At 35.3% G+C, this 20,251-nt stretch overlaps 3 protein-coding genes across 3 annotated transcripts; all 3 read right to left on the bottom strand.

Moving 5' to 3' along the window:
• Positions 1-1,331: 1,331 nt before the first annotated feature.
• Positions 1,332-3,034, bottom strand: LOC128210559 (uncharacterized). The gene is made up of 4 exons (XM_052914909.1): positions 2,753-3,034; positions 2,323-2,519; positions 1,743-2,104; positions 1,332-1,393 (listed from the first exon to the last, which is right to left on the bottom strand). The coding sequence occupies exons 1-4, from the start codon at positions 2,888-2,890 to the stop codon at positions 1,332-1,334; spliced, it is 759 nt and encodes a 252-aa protein (XP_052770869.1). The 5' UTR covers positions 2,891-3,034.
• A 1,316-nt stretch (positions 3,035-4,350) lies between these two features.
• LOC128211000 (perlucin-like protein) lies at positions 4,351-11,698 on the bottom strand. Its single transcript, XM_052915366.1, has 6 exons — positions 11,557-11,698; positions 8,503-8,639; positions 7,823-7,919; positions 7,249-7,354; positions 6,280-6,417; positions 4,351-4,470 (listed from the first exon to the last, which is right to left on the bottom strand). Exons 1-6 carry the CDS (start codon positions 11,573-11,575, stop codon positions 4,434-4,436), a joined length of 534 nt encoding a protein of 177 aa, XP_052771326.1. The 5' UTR covers positions 11,576-11,698; the 3' UTR covers positions 4,351-4,433.
• A 2,352-nt stretch (positions 11,699-14,050) lies between these two features.
• LOC128210558 (zinc finger protein 30-like) lies at positions 14,051-16,692 on the bottom strand. Its single transcript, XM_052914908.1, has 3 exons — positions 16,282-16,692; positions 14,931-15,932; positions 14,051-14,659 (listed from the first exon to the last, which is right to left on the bottom strand). Exons 1-3 carry the CDS (start codon positions 16,690-16,692, stop codon positions 14,051-14,053), a joined length of 2,022 nt encoding a protein of 673 aa, XP_052770868.1.
• Between the last annotated feature and the right edge of the window lie 3,559 nt (positions 16,693-20,251).

Genomic DNA, 20,251 nt, shown 5'->3' with positions numbered 1-20,251 from the left:
GTCAAAAACTGACATAAACTTGGTATCAATGTGTACAATGCATTGAAACTAACTAACTGAAGTACCACATACCGTAGTATACAATTAATTTATTTTCGCATTATTTTTTCCATATTTCTCCATTAATTTTTTTTTACTGGGTATGTATACCTAGTAGAATTCATTCTTATGCGTGATTTGCTAGTTGATGATATCATGGGATATAACCAAGTAAGGTATATTAGCTTAAGCATTCATATGGTTTCGGATAAGCCTTCGTAGCAAAGTGGATACAACACTGGACAGCTATTTTGGTGACACTAGTTCAATCCATAGCTCAATTTTCTTTTACATTTTGGTATTTCTTTACCATTATCATATCAGAAGAGTAAAACATTTTATTAAATAATTTGTCCTGAGATTTGTTACAGAAAAAAACTTTATTGGTGCCAATCTGGTGTACAGTCCCTTTAAACATTGGGACATATTTAGCATGGGGCTAGTTTTTTTAATCTAATGTATCTTAAAGTTAACATTTGTCGGGCATTTCAGTTTGATCTATGGCACTCTTGCCTATTCTTATTTCCACTTAGTTCAATTATGAAACTGATATGAAAATGGTTCATACTGAAAAATCCTTTAAGCAATTCAATACTAATGATTTGAAGTACGTGGTAGATCAATTACACATGGCAAATAAAAAAAAACTCATTTCAGAGCCAAACTTAATAAGTGATCTTTGACTTTTATTCTTAGAAATGTTACAAATAATAAAACCACAAAATACAAAGCAGATGTTTCACAAACAAAAAATTATATCAATAAATTGATCAGTTAATGCATACATGTTTCAAATCAAATCTTGAAATCCATTCACATGAGCATATTTCCTTATCCATTTTTGTCAAACCTGAATCAAATGTGTAATCTCATATGTTATCATATAACTTGCTCGAAAAAATGATTTTAAAACAAAATTGTAATTTCATTGTTCTAGTTAGAAGTATACAAGTTTTTATCCCTAAATCTAATGCTTGATATATACAAACGCTTTCATTGACACATGAGTTATTATTGAACAAGTGGTGGCCATAGATTTGTCAAATATGTGCATATTTTGAACACTTTAGAAATTCTCCTTGACTGTGTTATAGGAATATTGCCATGCAATATTCGAAAGTTCTTGATTCTCTCCATTTGCCTTTCAACATGTATTCGTAAACTTGCAATATCTTTTGTAAGGAGAACCTCACGTTTAGAGAATTGTTTTCCTTTCTGTTTAAATGGTGGAATAATGAGATGAATGCCTCTTGGAGTAGTAAGGTCTGTAATAGTGAAACCCTTATCAACCATTATGGCGTCTCCTTCTTCAAGCAAGTCCAAGAGTCCACATTTTTCTGTGAGTTTCTTGTCACTGGTACAGCCCACCCAACAGTCAGAAACAAAAGTTACAACACCATTTGGGCTTATACCCACCAAAATCTTATGAGTCATGTGAGACTTGTAATCACTGTACATTAAACTTTTCAAAGAAAGAGAACTGGATGTTTCACTGTAAATTTCAGTGCAGTCGATAATAATTCTAGTGTTAGAATATTTCTCTTTAAATTGTTCAGGCATGTTATTTTTCACTACCTCACGAGATGGCCATTGAACAAGAAAGGATAATTGTACATGTAAATAGTTGATCCATCTTTCAACAATGTCACTACATTGTGAAGTGGATATGCAAAACCTAGTACCTAGATCTTCAAATAACAGACCTAGACGTAGGCGCATCAGCACCATGAAAAATTCATCCAGAACACTTAGAGTTCTTGGCCGTCCTCCATCTGAATCTTTATAGTTAAGTTTCCGCCTTGATGTCCGCACTTCAGCTTCATCCTTGATTTCATCAAACAAAGCTTCAAACACAACTCGATTAGGGATTCCGGTGTAAAAACTGACCAAATCGTCATTGTATTTTACGTCATCATATGTGAGCATAGGTAGCTGACATTGTACACCAAAGTCTCTAGTAGAATGTTCTGTTTGTGAACTGAAGTCTGCTGTTTTTCCCAGGAAACTTTCTTCAGTTTGTACTTCCATCACTGCACAGTTGTTCTCAGTCTGTGTGTCACAACATCTGAAACATATACAAATTGATCATGTACCCATTTACCACATCTTACATGTACAGTCTGGTAACCCTAACCAAATGTTTGTTTTTTTGGCCTTAAACATTTACAAACACTTAAATTTTCCTATTTTTGTTAAAGAATGAAGAAAAATGATCAGAAGTAATTAACTTATCAGATCGATTTCATAGCACAAGAAGCAATATATATATATATTGAACAATACCTAAAGGACTGATTCTGTGGCTGTAGTACTGGTCCCATGCAGTAATCATGCAGGTGGACAGAGGTATCAATGGCATGCCCGGAAGGGGATACAAATGACAGTTGTGGCTGTATACTATCATCATTTGACAGTTCTAGGTCTAAATCGTCATTGACCGTATCACCATCATCATCATCACCTACGTCTTCATCAAGGAGCTGAAATTGCAAATGAAACTGTATAAGATAAATGTTTTAGTACAAAATCTGCCAGGCTATATGGTACACATTTTTCCAGGCTGTATTTGAAAACAATTCTTTAATCATTTCTTAAATTACAAAATTTACAAATAAGTGCTGTGACATTGTTTTTAAGCACCGTTGATATAACATAATTCATTTTGAGGTGCATGTAAGGAAGAACTTAAACTAATATAAGAAATAAAAAATACCGTTGGCTGGAAGGTTTTGGTAGCACCAGTCTCAGTTGGAAACATAGATGGAAGTGTATGCTGGAATGAAGGTCCTCTGAAGCCAACAAAATGCTCACTACACAATCGTCTGTGTTCATTCCACTGGAACGATCTCATGACCGTTTTACATCGCTGCACCCACACACGTTTTAAACGTTTGTTCTGAGGAAAACGGTGCAATGACACTTTTCTCCCATCAATAACCTTTCCTCTGTAAATTCCTTTACAAATACAACAGTACTTAGGGGTTTTCCTGCCCGTTTTCTTTATTAGTTTTGAATCTTTACTTTCCATTTTCACTTGTTGCTGTTTACTTCCTGGTTTGTGTAGTCCCCGGAAGTAAATTTCCGCTTTTTGCGCATGCCCACTTGAAGAGTATTCAGGGAAAGATAATCGAGTTATCGGAAAGGACAATAATAAAGGGCCGATTGTGCAGAACTTTGTTTTAGTTAACTACGTGACTAACGACATCATTGTTTATTTTTGAACATGAAATAGTTGATATATTTATATATTTAAATAAAACAAGTTCAGCTGAAACAACTGCTTAAAATCTAATTAGAAACACTGCAGATCGCAAGTGTTTCCATCATACTTCATAAGCAAAGTTTTCGGCAATCGGCCAATAGTGTGTTTTCTTTCTAAAGCATATGTTCAGAACACATGGAAACTTCTATTTGTAGCCATTTATGCAAGATAAGCGTATACCTGACATTTCACAGTAAGCACTTTTTCCTATTTTTGCTTAGTTGATGTACGTCTAAAAATACAAACTGCTTCTTCAATTTCTTTTCTGTGTTTCTACCAAATTGTCATCAATAGGATCAGTTTTTGTTGTTATTTACTGGTGTTTGCCTGCAGACTGTTGGCCAGTAGATAGATCTTGGTAACTATGAACAAAAATATAGACGGAAACTTTATATGGGGACTATTATGTTAGTCTGTTGAACTGTGGAGGGTCATTTCGAGGTACTCGCGTAAAGTTCATACCGCACGAGACCGAATACCGAGTGCAATGTATCTTTACGCAAGCAACGAGAAGAAATGCAACCCCATAGGCCAACCGACTAACGTAGTATTTATTTCATTGCAAACCTTTTAAGTATTTTTCAAATAAAAATAGGTTTAGTTTTTTTTACATATGCCTTTGACAAAAAACGCCCTATTTCTTTAGCGTAGGAATGCGGAGTAGATCTGCGCATGCGTATTGGTCTATAGTGTGTTACGGAATAAGAAAATACAGTGTGTAATACGGATTTTATTTCCGTTTTCCATATGTTTTGTTTACGTATTACAATATTGAGGACGAAAGAATGTATATCGAGCGAGTGGTATTTAATATGTTACTTAAGTCAATCTTAAAGTCATGCGCCAATGACCGCATTCATTTAAAAGGTTGGTCATTTATGCCACTTTATCCGATTAGCTACACCAATCTTAGATTCAATAAAGACCAATGTTGAATTTGTAACCACTCCAATCACACAACTGTTCGCATTTGTTGCTGAAAGCATTTACTTGGTCGACTAACTTCTCCATTTCAGCTATTGAAAGTTAGCAACATAACTATATTGGTCAAAATAAAAAAAACACACATTTATTTGCGTGTTTGAAAGGAACAATGAAGAGTAATGGTAGTTTCTGTTCGGTCGTTATATGTTCATTTGCCAACAACGCCTGGCTCATACTGCCCGGAACTGAAATTGCAAATCATACATGATACCCTTAAAGGTCAAACATATAATAAAGCATTTGTAGCTTAGGAGTAATCTACAAATTGTATTTACATGTCTTTAAGTTTAATGTATTTCAATATTGAATGCTTGTAAGTACAATGTTCGTCATTAAACATAAACAATGTTTGTTTAACTCAATTTGGATTATAACCTGCATTTCAAGCCATCGAGATTGCCTATAAGCCTTCAACTGAACAAAGCTTAATCTTATCTAAAATGTTAAGTCATCAATACCTTGTCTCACATATTTCAAACACCTTACGTTACCACACATACGAATCTATACTTTATATCTGTTATATTAAACCCAAACAGTACCTTCCATATTATGAACCTCTACCTTATAAAACATATTATGATTCCCGTCCTTATCTCACATATTGGGAACTCCTACATTATCTCACATACTGTGAATACTAACATTATCTCACATATTAAGAACTCCTACATTATCTCACATATTGTGAACTCTAACCTTTTCTCACATAGTGTCAACTATAACCTTATCTCACTTATTATGAACTCCTACATTATCTCAAATAGTGTGAACCCTAATATTATCTCACATATTGTCAACTCCTACATTATCTCAAATGTTGTTAACTCTAACCTTGTCTCACATATTGTGAACTCTAACCTTGTCTCACATATTGTGAACTCTAACCTTATCTCACTTATTATGAACTCCTACATTTTCTCAAATAGTGTGAACCCTAACATTATCTCACATATTGTCAACTCCTACAGTATCTCAAATGGTGTGAACTCTAAGCTTGTCTCACATATTGTGAACTCTAACCTTATCTCACATATTGTGAACTCTAACCTTATCTCACATATTGTGAACTCTAACCTTATCTCACATATTGTGAACTCTAACCTTATCTCACATATTGTGAACTCTAACATTGTCTCACATATTGTGAACTCTAACCTTGTCTCACATATTTTAAACTCGAACAGTATTCCAAATATTGTGATCCCTAACCGTATCTATCATATTGTGAACTCCTACATTATCTCAAATATTGTAAACGTTTACTTTATCTCACATATAATGCACCCCTACATTAGTTCAAATATTGTGAGCCCCAACCTTATCGTACATTGTGTGATCTCTTGTAATATCTCAAATATTGTGAACCCTATACTTATCTCACATATTGTGAACTCCTACATTGTCTCACATAACTTATCTCACATTTTGTGAATTCCTACATTATCTCAAATATTGTGAACCATAACCTTATCTCACATATTGTGAACTCCTACATTATCCTAAATATTGAGAACCATTACCTTGTCTCACATATTGTGATCCCTAACCTTGGTTCAAATATTGTGAACCATAAACTTGTCTCGCATATTGTAAACTCATACATTATCTCAAATATTGTGAGCATTAACCTTATCTGACATATTGCAAACTCAAACACTATCTCCAACATTGTGAACGCTAACCTTATCTCACATTTTGTGAACTCCTACATTATCTCACATATTGTGAACACTTGGCTCACATATATTGTGAACACTAACCTTATTTCACATATTGTTAACTCTAACATTGTCTCACAAAGTGTGAAACCCAACATTATCGCACATATTTCAATCGATATCTTATCTAACATAGTCTAATAGGGAACCCGTTACGCTATCTCACATAGTGTGAACCTCTTCTTTATCTTACATTGTGAACCCTTTCTTTGTCTTATATTGTGAACTCCTACCTTAGCTCCCTTGTTTTACACGCGTTTAATTATTCCCTACCTTATTTCACATATGGGATGGTGACGGGCTGCGCATGGAGCGTCGTGCCATCCGTTAAACACGAGATTCCCGTTGTCGGGACGGCTGGCGATCACCGCACAGTCCTCGTCTCCCTCACTTCCGGGCTGTCCAGGATACCTGCATTGAAGTTCTTTATTTCAAATATTAAATAATGAAAAAACTAAAACAATAGAAAAGTTTCCATGCATGTTCCAATTTTATCAACACTTTTTCTGATTAAATTCATAACATAAAGACACTCAAAATGACTTCATCATGTTTCCAAACATTGTGAACACGCGCGAAAGTAAGCCGATAATTCAGCATGCCCCTTATATTATATAGGGCTTTTGGAAAATCGGTTTGTCCAAAAACCAAAAACAACCTATGACTAGCTAGTTGACGTACAAAGTTGACACTCCCCAACTCTGTAACTTTAGTGCTTTGATTGTAGATGGTAGAGCGACTGTCCCGAAAATAGTTGACGTTTTTTGAGAAAAAAAGGCAAAATGAAAAAGTATACATATGACTGAAGCATATGAATCTTAAATGGACCATTTAGGGGCGTGTCGTTTTTGTACCACGTCCTCACACCCTGTGATATCTTATAGTTAGAGAGGTTAACACTTTTACTGGAAAGTTTTTGGACAAGCCCAATAGTAAAAAAATGACACCTGTTTGGAGACATATTGTTAGAGTAAATACCAGAACGACCATTAACCAGAGAAACCAACGTATAAACATGACGTACACAAAATACAAACACAACACACATACCTCACACGCATCAAAATGTAGCTTTATTGATAAATGATGGGATTATCGCCTTAGAACGTGTGAAACATGAGTTTACTGGAGTATGAGTCTACTGAGGGAACTTGAATTGTGTGTATGGTCATAACCTCACAACATTTATCAATAATTACAAAAGAAAATATAAGCCTCATCGGACTGTACTTGACGACAGACCAGCCAGTGTACTCCAGGGGTGTGTCGTTGGTATACCACGTCCACACCCCCTCCACCATCTGGTCATTGGCCGCCAACCAAAACTCCTCCCCGGCATGCTGGTTGGCTGAAAATACACAACACTGTTGTCATCTCCTACGCAGTGATCTCCCCTGACAAGCAGAATAGATCTCTGCCACCATCAACGAGGTTGGCTGGATTTTAAATGTATACACAATATGTTTTCTTTTTCTTTTTGGATATTTTTTTTTAAAATTAAAATTCAGTGACATGTTTTGATTAGGGGCATTGAAGATGATTTAAAACCTTAAGTGATATGATATTTCAAGAATATGTATCTATGGTGACGTGATTTCCCTTACACTGTTCATATTGTACGGGAAGAAACGCTGCGTGGGGTTTGATAAATCACCGTCGCACATGTGCTGCTACAAGTCGTTAATCCTTAGTGATCTTCAGTGAATCCTAAGTGATCTTCAGTGTATCTTAAGTGTATCTTAATTGCATCTTAATTGTATCCTAAGGGATCTTAAGTGTGTTAAGTCAGTAAAGAGTTAGATAAGTCCGAACTCACATAGTCTGTACATCCTCTCGAGCTGAGAGCGGATAAACATGTCCTCTTCCTTCGTTTCTATGACAACCAGATCCGCGTGGTGTAACTGACAGTGGTGCTGGTGAAAATAAAAAATAAAAATTGAAACATTAATGTTGCTTCATATTCTCACTTGAATTTGCATTTTAACCGCACGATTCATTTCAATTCAAAGTGAAAACCCCGATTAAAGTATGCAACCTGTATGAATTCCATGTAAACATAGAATAATGAAAGACGTCATTGCTTACTTCGATTTTTCAAGGTTCCGAGTGTTCACAACATTGTTCACATATATATCGAAATGCTGTTAACTGTTAACTTGTGGACATTATCGGCCATAATTAAAACATAAGCGATGCATCATTTGTGAGGTTTTTAGTATGGCTGATTTCTGCAAATATAACGCAATAGGAAAAAACGCCAAGTTGCGTGGCGAAACGACGAAAATATGCTAAGATGCGAAGCGAAAATATGAAATGGCGAAAAACATACACCATGAGCGGTATTCAATACCGGTTTTAATTGGATCTAAGAACGATGTAGCTAATCGGATTGCTCGATAAAAATTAATGGAGTCAATGATGTATGACATAAGATTGACTTACGTCGTATTTTGAATACCACCTCATATAATATCATGTTATTTTTAAACTTCTCACCCCGGCCTCTGTCCAGTCGACGCTGACGTTATCGCTGATGTAATAGCACGAGCCCCGGAACGTAACCCATCCATCCGGGCAATGAGACAACGGACATTCGCCTTGCGCATGTGCAAACACCGGAAACACCAGCATGACTAGAGATTATTTCATTTGATTAGGTCTTTTTACCTTTTTCCTCAAAACAATCGTAGTATTGTCAACGCGAGGTAGTATGAGGACGATTATACACCATTATACATGATTAAAATAATAAACGCAACAATCACGTTGCTGTCTCATCTGTGTTTCCCCGTTTAAGAATATTGCATAATGCATGATAATGGTTTCCTAGTTTAAAAAATATATGTTCATGCGTACAGATAAATAAACCGACGCCGCTATTTTAACACTTACTGGGATTTACGTGCTAGGCGACCCCAGTAAATCACGAATTGGAAAAATGCGCAAAAATGCGCAGGTGTCGTAAGAGCTGTGATACATAAGTAAGGAAGATTCAATGCGTTGTATACAACGCTGTCAATTTTATGTAAGTTATAGACAATTTTCTTTTTACTTGCAATTGTCTGGTGTCTAGTCCCTTAAAAGCTTTAATGTCAATCTATGATCAATCTCATTAAAATCATATCGTGACGTTCACTTCATTTCATTTAAGGAATGAATTGCGGGGTTGATGTCATTATCGGGTTATGAACGCAATTGGGTTGGTCAATGTGTGTGGAGTCCGAAGGACTCCACACGTACTTTGACCAACACAATTGCGTTCATATCCCCGATAATGACATCAACCCCGCAATTCATTCCTTATATTTACACCAATAGTTCATTATTTCATTCAGGAATTGTTAAAAAAATTCTTCATTTCATTTAAGAAAACCTTTAAGTAATCCGTTCTTACCCATTCTGTAAATAGAACGACCCGACTATAACCGGAAACATTTTTTTCAAATGACGTCACAAAAACGCGGGAAAAGATCAACCACTTGAAATCACTTTAAAACGTAAAATTGAAACACTTCTGGTACCATTATATTTAAAATATAATAAACTAACACTTTTAAAAATGGTGATCTATATTTTACGGGACCTGCAGACACAAGACAACCAATAACAAGATCAATAGCTTTCATGTATATTGTTATGCAATGATTTACGATCCGAACATATTTAAGGAATGGAAGTTGAGGTGTAAATATTACGTTATGTACGTAGCGTAACGTCGTGAAGCGTGTATTGGGGATCTGATTTTAATGAGATTGATCTATGATATAAGTATCCCTAGTTATACCGTGAAATACCAATCCATAAATATTTCTCAGATCAACATCCTCGAATAAATTGTTCAATTTAGCTTGATAAGTTGGGGTCTCAATTTTATTTATAAGTACAATGTAAACTGATTTACTTCCATTGCTTTCAACAAGAGTGTTTTCATTTTCATTTAAAGAAAATTTACACTTTTTTTATGTAGTTAATAACAACTCTTATTAAGTCTTTATGAAACATAAATAAAATATATGTCCTTGTTCAATTCTGTAAGGCTCTCTTTGTTACAAATATATTTCTTTCATAAGCAATATCTCATATATAACGTATTCCTTTATTATGAAGACTTCTGTCAAAGACACCTTTATTATCAATATTCATATTATGATTATACAACAAAGGCGTGTCAAGTACATATTCAACTTTATCAGTTGGTAACTTATCAACATAAATACAAAATACTCCCGGAAATATATCAATCCAAATTTATATTTTTTATTTTTTTTAAATAAACATTCAGAATTTTTTTTGGGTGGGTTAAGCGCCTTACAAGGAGTTATCAATATATAACATATTCCTTGACATGGCTAGAGTTTTCTATAACAGCTATCATTTTAGACCCCAACTTAATAATTCTTGACTAACAGCCTAATCTAATGGGGTACGGTTAACAGGTGTGTAAAAAGGGGAAGTAACGATGACTGGACAGTGATCTTTTCAACTAGAGTTAACTTTCTTCTTCTTCCAATAACATACACTTCTTCGCATTTTCTATTTTGCATGTAACATTTATTTCCATCGTTCATTAAATATCAAACCTAATCATTTAAATTGTGTAGTTCCCCATGTTGATTTATATTTTGTCTTGATCAACCGTGCGATATATTTTAGGGAACCTATCAATATTAAGAGAGTCTAAGTTAAAGATGCACTCTTATTCCCAAATAAGATAACCAAAATTAATAAAGTTGTTTATATTTATTAAAAAGGATGAATAAATGTCGAAAACAATGGTTCTTGTGAAGGATACCAAGTTTAATTTGAAAGAAATGAGCACAAATCACGGTATTTCTACCTTATGAGACTATAGTAAACCACAGTAAATCTTTTAGCATTCACCAATCATTTAATATTTTTTGCGCTTTCTGCTATTAAATACACGGTTACAATCTTGTTATCAGTAATCAATATTTTCCATAAATGCATTATTTAGTAAGTAGTTAAAGGTATATCAGTCAAAATTGTTCTTTGTTATACACGTGTATGCAATAATTTTGAATAAGAGTGTCACTTTAATTTTGTAAAAAAAAAAAAAAATATGTAACAAGTCTAAGGTAGCATTTGTTGATACACCGGATCCATCTAGCGACTAAAAAGGTCATCTGCAAATTGTGATAATTTATATTCAACATTACCAACTGTAATGCTCTTGATAGAGTAACAATTTCTCATTTTAATTGATACAATTTCGGCACACAAAATAAAACTAAATGGGCTTATCGGGTCGCCTTGTCTACATCCACTACAAATTTTAAAGAACTATGAAAGAAAACCATTCATCTGCTCAGCAGTTTCTGTATTACTGAGGAACAAAGAAATCCATTGTCTAAACATAGGATCAAAGTTTAACTTTGAAGGCCATGATAAAGTTGTGGTTTTCAATACAACTGACTTAAAGACAACGAATCGACGGCTTTTTCAAAATCTATCATCATTAATAAATCAGGTTTGTTATTATCTTCAGTATATTAAAATCAAGTCAAACAGTAATCAAAAGTTTGTACTTACACACAAAAAGTGTAAACATTGCGACCAGTGAATTCCCCAATCTTAGGTCAAGATAAGAGACACTTGCACTGCTTGTTCGAATTGTGTCCAATGGAACATAATTTAAGTCACTGTTGGAGTAGGTCAGAGACAACTAAATATTAAATTCCTATATATGTATCGGTGATCAATTGATCAAACTGCACGCGAAATAACACTGATTTTAGTGCTTAACACCCGCCAATACCACATATGGGAAGAAAATTACACCGTTGTGTACTAAACATTACATAACGTTACCAGCAAGAGACCTCATTCGGCGAAAAACTACAAACAATATGAGGAAAATGTAAACAAAGTAGATCCAGCATGTTCAACCTGTTTTTGAAATCACAAACCATTCACTTTGAACAACTGATTCCGTAGGTGCTGCTGAGGCGCATTATTCAAGATATCTTATGAAAGATAGGAAATTATTCCGTTCAGCTTAATTTGTAAAGCATTTGAACGCAGTCATAACATTGTAAATATTGTTTCATGATCTTTATTAAAGGTTTCCATTTGAGCTATTTTGCATTCCATAATATATCTTAAAATAAATCTAGCTTTCATCATGACAAATATAAATATTTACTAATTAGTTGTTAGTCCATCCTCACTGTGAAGTGTAAGTGAAATGTTAGTGTAATGTAAAAGTATCTAATGCAAAGTTAAAATATTGATTATAAGTTCTTTTTTTCATATCTGAGATTTCAAAGCTATCATGTTATCGTTGTATCTATGTTTAATTGAATGTATTATATCTATCCTGTAATAAGGTTCGAACTCTTTGGAACCGGCGAAAATACATCGAGCCTCGGAAAATTAAAGCCAAGCGGGAACTCTTACATTTAGTTTAAAGAAATCGGTCCTTTACATCCAGTTCGAGCCATCGATGAAATCGAGCCAAGCGAGTTCGAGCCATCGGGGTTCGACTGAAAGTTGAATCTTGAATTATTCTGGAGGTCTCGCAGTTTGGAGATCTCATAATTTGGGTTTTGGGGGTGTCTCGTAATTTGAAGGTATTGTTGCAGATTGGTGACTTCGTAGCTTTTCAATAACGATGGACTGCTGATATTAGCAAAATAGTTATACATGTACAGCGATTTAAAAGAATACTGTTGTCCTGTTTGACAAACTTTTAATTCGAACACAAAATATTTTCGACGCAATGTCTCCTGCAGCTAACTAATGTCCCCTTATTTACATTTGTTTTCGTAAAATGAAAAAACGTGTTTTTCAGCACTGGTGCAAATCACGTTATGTTTTATTCTATATGAAAGAAGACCATCTACAATCATAATCGTAATCGGCCACCTCCGGTGATTTCAGACGTTGGATAATCATGATAAAAGCCTAGATTGAACCGACTTCACCACCTAGTAAAATCGTTATGCTACATTACGACAGAAAGAGCTACACGATGTTCGATCGTAAATAATCGGCCATCTCCGGTTAGTTCGGATGTTGGATTATAGCCGAGACTTTCCGACTACACGAGGTAGTCAAATCACATTCGGAGCTCCTCGGTCATTTTTATCGAAAAAACCTCGGATGTTATATGGACGGTTTACAATGTCAGGAATCGGGTCTTTTTAAGAACGCTGCAAGTAGATCGCGTAGTAATTTAATTTAGCAGTTATTAAATTTGAAACTTAATGACTTAACTCTTTGGAACCTTAATTATGTTTGCAATAATACCCGTCAAAGGCAATCAATTTCAGCTTAGATCAATAAATACAAGCTAAAACACTACCTCTAATTAATGATATAATTAAAAAAAAACCGAACTACTTCTACTGATGTACCGTCATAAATCCGAGGTTGTTTTCGATAAAAATGTTAGAGGAGTTCTGAATGGTCAAACCATTATGTTTTATTCTTTTAAAAACAACAATATACGACAGAAAGGGCTATACGAGCTTTAATCATAATTAATCGGCAATCTCCGGTTAGCTTAGACGTTGGATAACATCCGAGAGTGTTCCGATTGCACCAGCCAGTTTAATCAAATAACAGAATAATACCGTTGTTTTTTCAAGTATTTATTTCATTAGTAAAAGTATCAAAAAATAAATAAGAACACAAATATTAGTATACAAACGGATTATTTAAAATAAACAATTTTATCATCTATGTGTACAAGATTAGTTTAAGATTAATTAAATAAGCAGTAACGGCTTTACAATCAAATTACAATATCAATAAAGGATCATATAAGATGATAGATCGTCAAACATGGAGATTTTAATTGGAGCCCGGACAAATTATAATCAATTATGCCGTCTGGAAAATAAGGTACAGCCATGAAAATTGCAAAACACTGTCTTATTTAACAAGAAACCGGATGATAATCCGACAGTAACAAACATGTAAGTTATAGGTCTAAGAAACAACAATTCAACAAAATAAAATACAATCCAGTCCAGCACTACACATTGGTATGCAAATATGTGCATTATTAGAGCGTCCTTTTTCACGTGCGCACGGTCCGTTTGGCGCTGTTGTCCACGAGGATTTGTCGCAATCTGTGTATGGAATGTACCTTCTCATGAGTTCTTAGGTTGCTCTGTACACGGAACGACTTTGAGCACGTGGCGCACGTGTACTTCCCAACACGTGAATGCGTCTTCATGTGACGTAACAGCTCCGCGGGAGATATGGTTTTGAAGTCACAAGATTTGCACGCAAACGGCGCGTCAGTGTCCATAGAATCGCTCGGCTCCAAACTGTCACCCATCAGAATTGAGAAAATGTTCATCGTTGCTAGCTTCCCGCTGACAGAGACCGCGTTGGCGATTTCAACGTTGTCATGTTTCAATCCATCTGAATATACATTATTTTCCTCGATCTTTTTTACAGGTGTGTCCTCTCCGAGGTGCACGAAACTGTGCGCCTTCAGCGATGACAAGAACCGGAAGCGCTTGTCGCAGGACGGGCATGCGTGGGGCGCCTCCGCATCGTGGATCTTCATGTGCGCCTCCAGGAAGTGTTGACTGTCGTAGCTGCGCCCGCACTTGCTGCAGCTGAACTGGTTCATGGCGATCTGCTCTGATCCCATCTTCGCTGGTGAAGCGGCGGCTGCCTGCAATACGTAATAGACGCGTTTAGAAACCCTGAACGATGACGGCTACTAAAGCAGTATTCACTACCTGTATTGTAACAGTATATCTTATATCACTCATACCATATTTAAATAAGTCTACCAAAACGCCTTGATGTCGACAGTGTTATACTTTGTTTTACAAAGAATATGACTTGTATGCACTACTTTGACAGTTAAAATGAAAACTCGCTAAACAAACCATGTCATTGTTAAAGAGCCGAAAATTTTCAATGTAGTAGAATAAACTTACCTTCGACTTAAGCAGCGTCCGTTTCAGCGTCTGTCTGGGGATACCACATTTCTCAGGCGTCTCTCGTGCGTGCACGGCGAAATGGACCTCGAGCTTCGCTTGGTCCACGAAGCATTTCCCGCACTTTACGCACGCGAACCTCGTGCCGTTTGTGGTCTTCGGACACTTAACTGTTGGTGTTTTCGCGTTGCAGAGGACATCCTTACGGCTACACGGTGTGAGCTTGTTGCCATTTGGAGTTTTTGGTGTCTTTGGTGTTTTAGGTGTGCTTTTCTGGCTCTTTGGAGTCTTTCCAGCTTTAAGAGGCGTGGACTTTCCAAGTTTCGGAGTGCTTCTGATGCCTACGGGTGTGTTCTGTCTCGACCTCAGTCGGACAGGTGTTCTAGCCTCGATTACATGTGTTCTAGCCTCGGACACAGGAGTTCGACTTCTCATTGGAGTTCTGCACTGTGTTATACTTAAAGGAGTCCGGGGTCTCACAATCATTTTCGAAACTGTGGTGAAGTTTGGTGTGTGTTTTGCACTAGGTGGAGATTTAAAAAGTCCAACAGATTGACGCCTCTCAGCCCCATTGTCACAATTATTAGTGTTAGAATTAACGGTTCTCGCTTCTAACAAGCCAGAACTCACTGACATGCGTCTAGTCAGAGCCACGGGGATGCCGCTACATCTCCTAGATGTGGACGAACGCAACGACCTGCGTCGCTCGGTCAATCCCGCTCCGTCTGTAGGCTTCGTTTCCTGTTCGTGCTTCGGTGAATCGGTCAACGTCACGTTAAGATCGTCGTTGAGCGCGCTGTCGGTGAGGGGGGAGCGGATCATGGAAGCGTTAACGGTGGACGTGGAGGCGTCCATGATGGTGAACGTGGTGTCCGTCACCGTCAGCGTGTCATTCAGGCCGCCCATACCGGAAGTGTTGTAGCTCGCCGACAGCAAGGCAGCTGTTTCCGCAGAGAAGCTGAAGTAGGATGAGTGAGTTCTCGCGTGGTTTCGAAGAGCAGTCTGTGAATGAAAATATATAAGTGTAATTTTGTCGCTAAAAAACACAGTCTGAAAGAGATTGGCAAATTGAATTGGAATTATTTCATGTTGTAGAAACGGAAAATCATATGATGTCTGTCATTTTTCTGTCTATGACATACATGTATCATAAACATTGACTGATAACGTCATCATCATTATCATCATCAGAGTCGTCGTCGTCGAAAATACTCTTAATAGGTTCCTGGCTTTTAGTCAGTAATTTACAGTGACTTATTTTATAAAGTACAATCATTTTTTTGTAAATTCAATACATTACATCCATGTATTTCTTAACGGATAACAAAAACCTCATCAAAAAAGGTCTTACCATTGTTTTAAATGACCTCATACACTCGTCACAGCGGAACTTCCGTCTTGGGGCGGTGCTGTGACGCTGGTGACGCTCCCGCACATGCCGGAAAATCCCCTCGCGGTCCTTAGCTCGCTCCCCACATTGTGGACACGTGAACATGGCCGCCTCGCTCCCTTCTTCTGCGTTGAAATCGACAGAGTCACCGTTTTCACTAGTCGCGAAATCAGATGACAAAAATCCAAGAGGTAATGAACTGTCGACAATGTCTAAATCCAGAGGCCGTGTATCATCATCGGAACAGCTGTCATTACCCGCAATGCACAGATAAGAGTCGCCAGCCGCGCGCTCCGGGTCAAGACGTGAGATAATGGGCCCGGGCCTTTCCCCCTGGGACGCACCTGATTGGTCGATATCCGCAATCACCATGGTAACAGATGAAGATGAGAAACTGTATCGTGCTGAAAGAAAATAAACCTTAATCAATTTCACATTAACTAATTGTTCACCTTTCATACCCGTCCACTTCCGCAATAAAGCAAAATTCTTGATGTTTTCTTAAGATTTACATGTGAATTTAGTCATAGTATTCGATATTTATTTGAAAAAGAGACTTTAATTAGTACCGCAGTAAAAACATTGATATATAAAATTCGTGTTAACACGAAATGCAATCGCGGTTTATTTTATTAGTTCCTCTAAGTTAAGATGTCTAGTCGATATTAAATAAATAAAAACTTTGATTTATACCGCAATAAAATACATTGATATATAATGATATAAAATCCATGTTTGTACATAATGAAATCGCAGTTTATTTTATTAATTCTTATTTTGGATCACAAAACCTACGTTTATTACGCGTCTTGAGTGAACTGGATGCTGTGATGTTTCCACTCGAAATAGTGGGACTGGATATATATTGAGATGTTTTATTCCTTTAATATACAATGTAAACTATTATCTAATTAAATCGCTGTATAAGATCAATGTCATAAAAATACATGGGTGTCATTTTACAATTTTACAAGATAATTTGACTGTCATCAGCTATTTGATGTCCTTAAGGATTTCTCAGTATAATAAAAAAGTTTTACAAAGCTCGCTGAATGTTATCGGCGAATGTATCTACATGTAAAATCAAAATTAGTAAAAAAGATTTGAAAAGCTTTAATTATAATTTTAGCTATGCATTCCGGGTAATTAATGTGTCAATTATGTCAAGTTCAAAGTTAATTGGCAAAAGAGGGTGTTAATTATTCCTTTGGCCATGAACAATAAGCCGCCGGCTAAGATTTCTGTGTAAATGGTCAAATCTTATATCATACATTTTGTTTACATGTTCGGTTTTATTTTTATTTTCATTATAAGCGTATATATATTTTGTTAATTCATTAATTTAATTTTTTCGAGATGATTTTATATTATTATTATTATTATTATTAAATATTAAATATTAAATATTAAATATTAAAATAATAATATTAAATATTAAAACATTATTATTATTATTAAGAGCATAGAATTGTTATCCGTTTTTATTATTAATGTACTATAATCATTATCATTAAAACCATGTTGAACATACTTTTCTACAATCTCCAACGAATAGTTATCCAATCCAATCTGTCCTATTCAAACAAAGTCTTCCTAATGAAATGTGGAAGAAATTTCCAAGACACTTAAAAACACTTGAAAAGAAAAATGTCATCATTCGGATATATACTATCTATAATTGTGTAAACAAGATGTCACCAGTAGCCGGATGTGCTACTATACGGAAAGTGTGCCATCTGACACCTCGCGTGCAGGGTAATAAATGTCAGCACGCGCCGTGCTAGTTCCGCCACCGGGCCCATACAGATACTAAACTTCCATATGCTACTGAGGGTGCAAATTGTTATGATTACTAGTTTGTTGTTATAGACTATTAGCCTTTCAGACACTTTTGCACAAGTAGCCAGGAAATTATTGTACGCTATATTGAGACCACAAAAGTGAAAAGTATCGCATATCATTACAATACTAAAATAAAAACTAATACATACTTAAAGGGGCCATATTCATAAAGTTTATTAATATATATATATATATATTTTTTTTTTAACCACCAATATTTTTAAAAGCCTCTATTTTTCATCAAATTTATACATATGTGCTTTTTATTTGGTTATTTTTCCCTATTTAATTATTTTAGAGTTAAATCAATCTGAGGTTTCTCAAAGTTAAACTTACAAAAGATACATTTTTTTTCTAAATTCATGTTTTATATACTCTGACATTTAAATCAGATAAAAACATTCAGGTAATTTATGTCAGTTTTTTTCCCAAGAGTACCAATTCAACCCAAAATCGTCTACCTATCCTAAAACACTGCTGTTATTATTTTTACATGATGTTACGTATTGAATTTAAAAACGAGTAAAATATATACCTGTATAATTCTGGAACACAATGTTTCAATCTATTCCTCTGATATCATACAAACAGTCAGTAATATTGTGAAGTTTCGAAAAATTACATTGTACATATACACGAACACCTTTGACATCAGAAAGACTACTCTCTTTTCGGATGGCACAGCTATTAGATGTTGGAGATGTCTCACAATTATCACCATCCAATTAATACCAATTCATCAGTTAGGTATATGCTAATGGGCATTAATTATCTCAACAAAGGGAAACATAATCAAGCCGCCTGTTTGTTTATAATCCCAGATTACTCTTAATCAACACCTTTTATTAAAGCATTTCGGACAATTTAATATCAATGATTACAGCAAGAATGGCAAGGTGACAGTACAATACTTTTCCCAGACTTCTAGATTTGTGGAAACTAAAGTTCCACGGGGATAAAAAAAACACACTAAATTTAGGAGTATAAGGTGACTGCGCTCATGTAAACTTTGGTTTGTTTTCTGTCGTGAAAACATACCAATGTACACTTGTGGTTTAATAACATGATTTATGGATATGGGCCAAATTTCTCAAAAAATCTTAAGCGTAACAAGTTTATGTCACTTATTTCATTTGTATAAATACTTAAAAAAACTTGATTTAACAAGGTATAAAATAGCTGATTATGATATTCGTAAAAATAAATTCCGTTAAAAGTTAAAAAAAAAAAAATAATCATGACACTTTAACACAAAAAAGTGTGCTGAGGTTAACTTATTATTTTTTTATAAAATATAACAAATATATTTGTTAGATGTATACGTTCTCCATTCGTTGTATGTTTAAATATGTTTTGAACATTGTATAATGTTTAACATTATATATTATACTGATATACACTACCGTATCGTAAAGTTTAAACTAGCTCTACAGTATTATTCATTTTATTATATATAACAGAAGGGAGAAAAATTAGTTAAATGGACGTAAGGATTATTTCTAGGGGAATGATATAAAAAAGTTAAACAGACAACCAAAATTACTACATGTATACATATGATATAACAAATACGGTGTAAGTGACACTCCCATTGAAATATAATGAGGTTAAAAGAACAGAAAGCACCAGACACCATAAATGTTTTATGAATACTGCAATAAAACATGGCGGGATTGTCCTTGTAATACCTTTAGAATTCATCAAGTTTAACTTTGTACTACAGAAAATACACACGTGTACCAACACAAGTGTTCCGGGCAATAGTTCTTTCTCTAATAAAAATAAAATTGATTATAATAAATGCATTACTTTTTTTCATTGTATGAAATAAGACTTAGCTTGCTAAGTTATACTTAGAGCGCAGCGTGCCCAGGGGTCGGGTTTTCCCGTCCGAACCGGAAACATGACGTATTCTTTCATACCCAGTCTTCGCTTTCAAATGTTATCATATTTGACGTGAGAAATAAGTTCAAATAACTGTTGTTTTTGTACAATTCACCAAAACGCGCGCGCGTCATTGTTTACTGACGTCAATTATGCGCAGTAATATGAAATCACTGTTGACGCCAAATAGTTTGTAAAGTGTTTT

The sequence above is a fragment of the Mya arenaria genome, chromosome 12 (genome assembly GCF_026914265.1).
Source record: "Mya arenaria isolate MELC-2E11 chromosome 12, ASM2691426v1".
NCBI classification, from domain to species: Eukaryota; Metazoa; Mollusca; class Bivalvia; order Myida; family Myidae; genus Mya; species Mya arenaria.
This window is presented reverse-complemented; position numbering and strand designations above follow the sequence as displayed.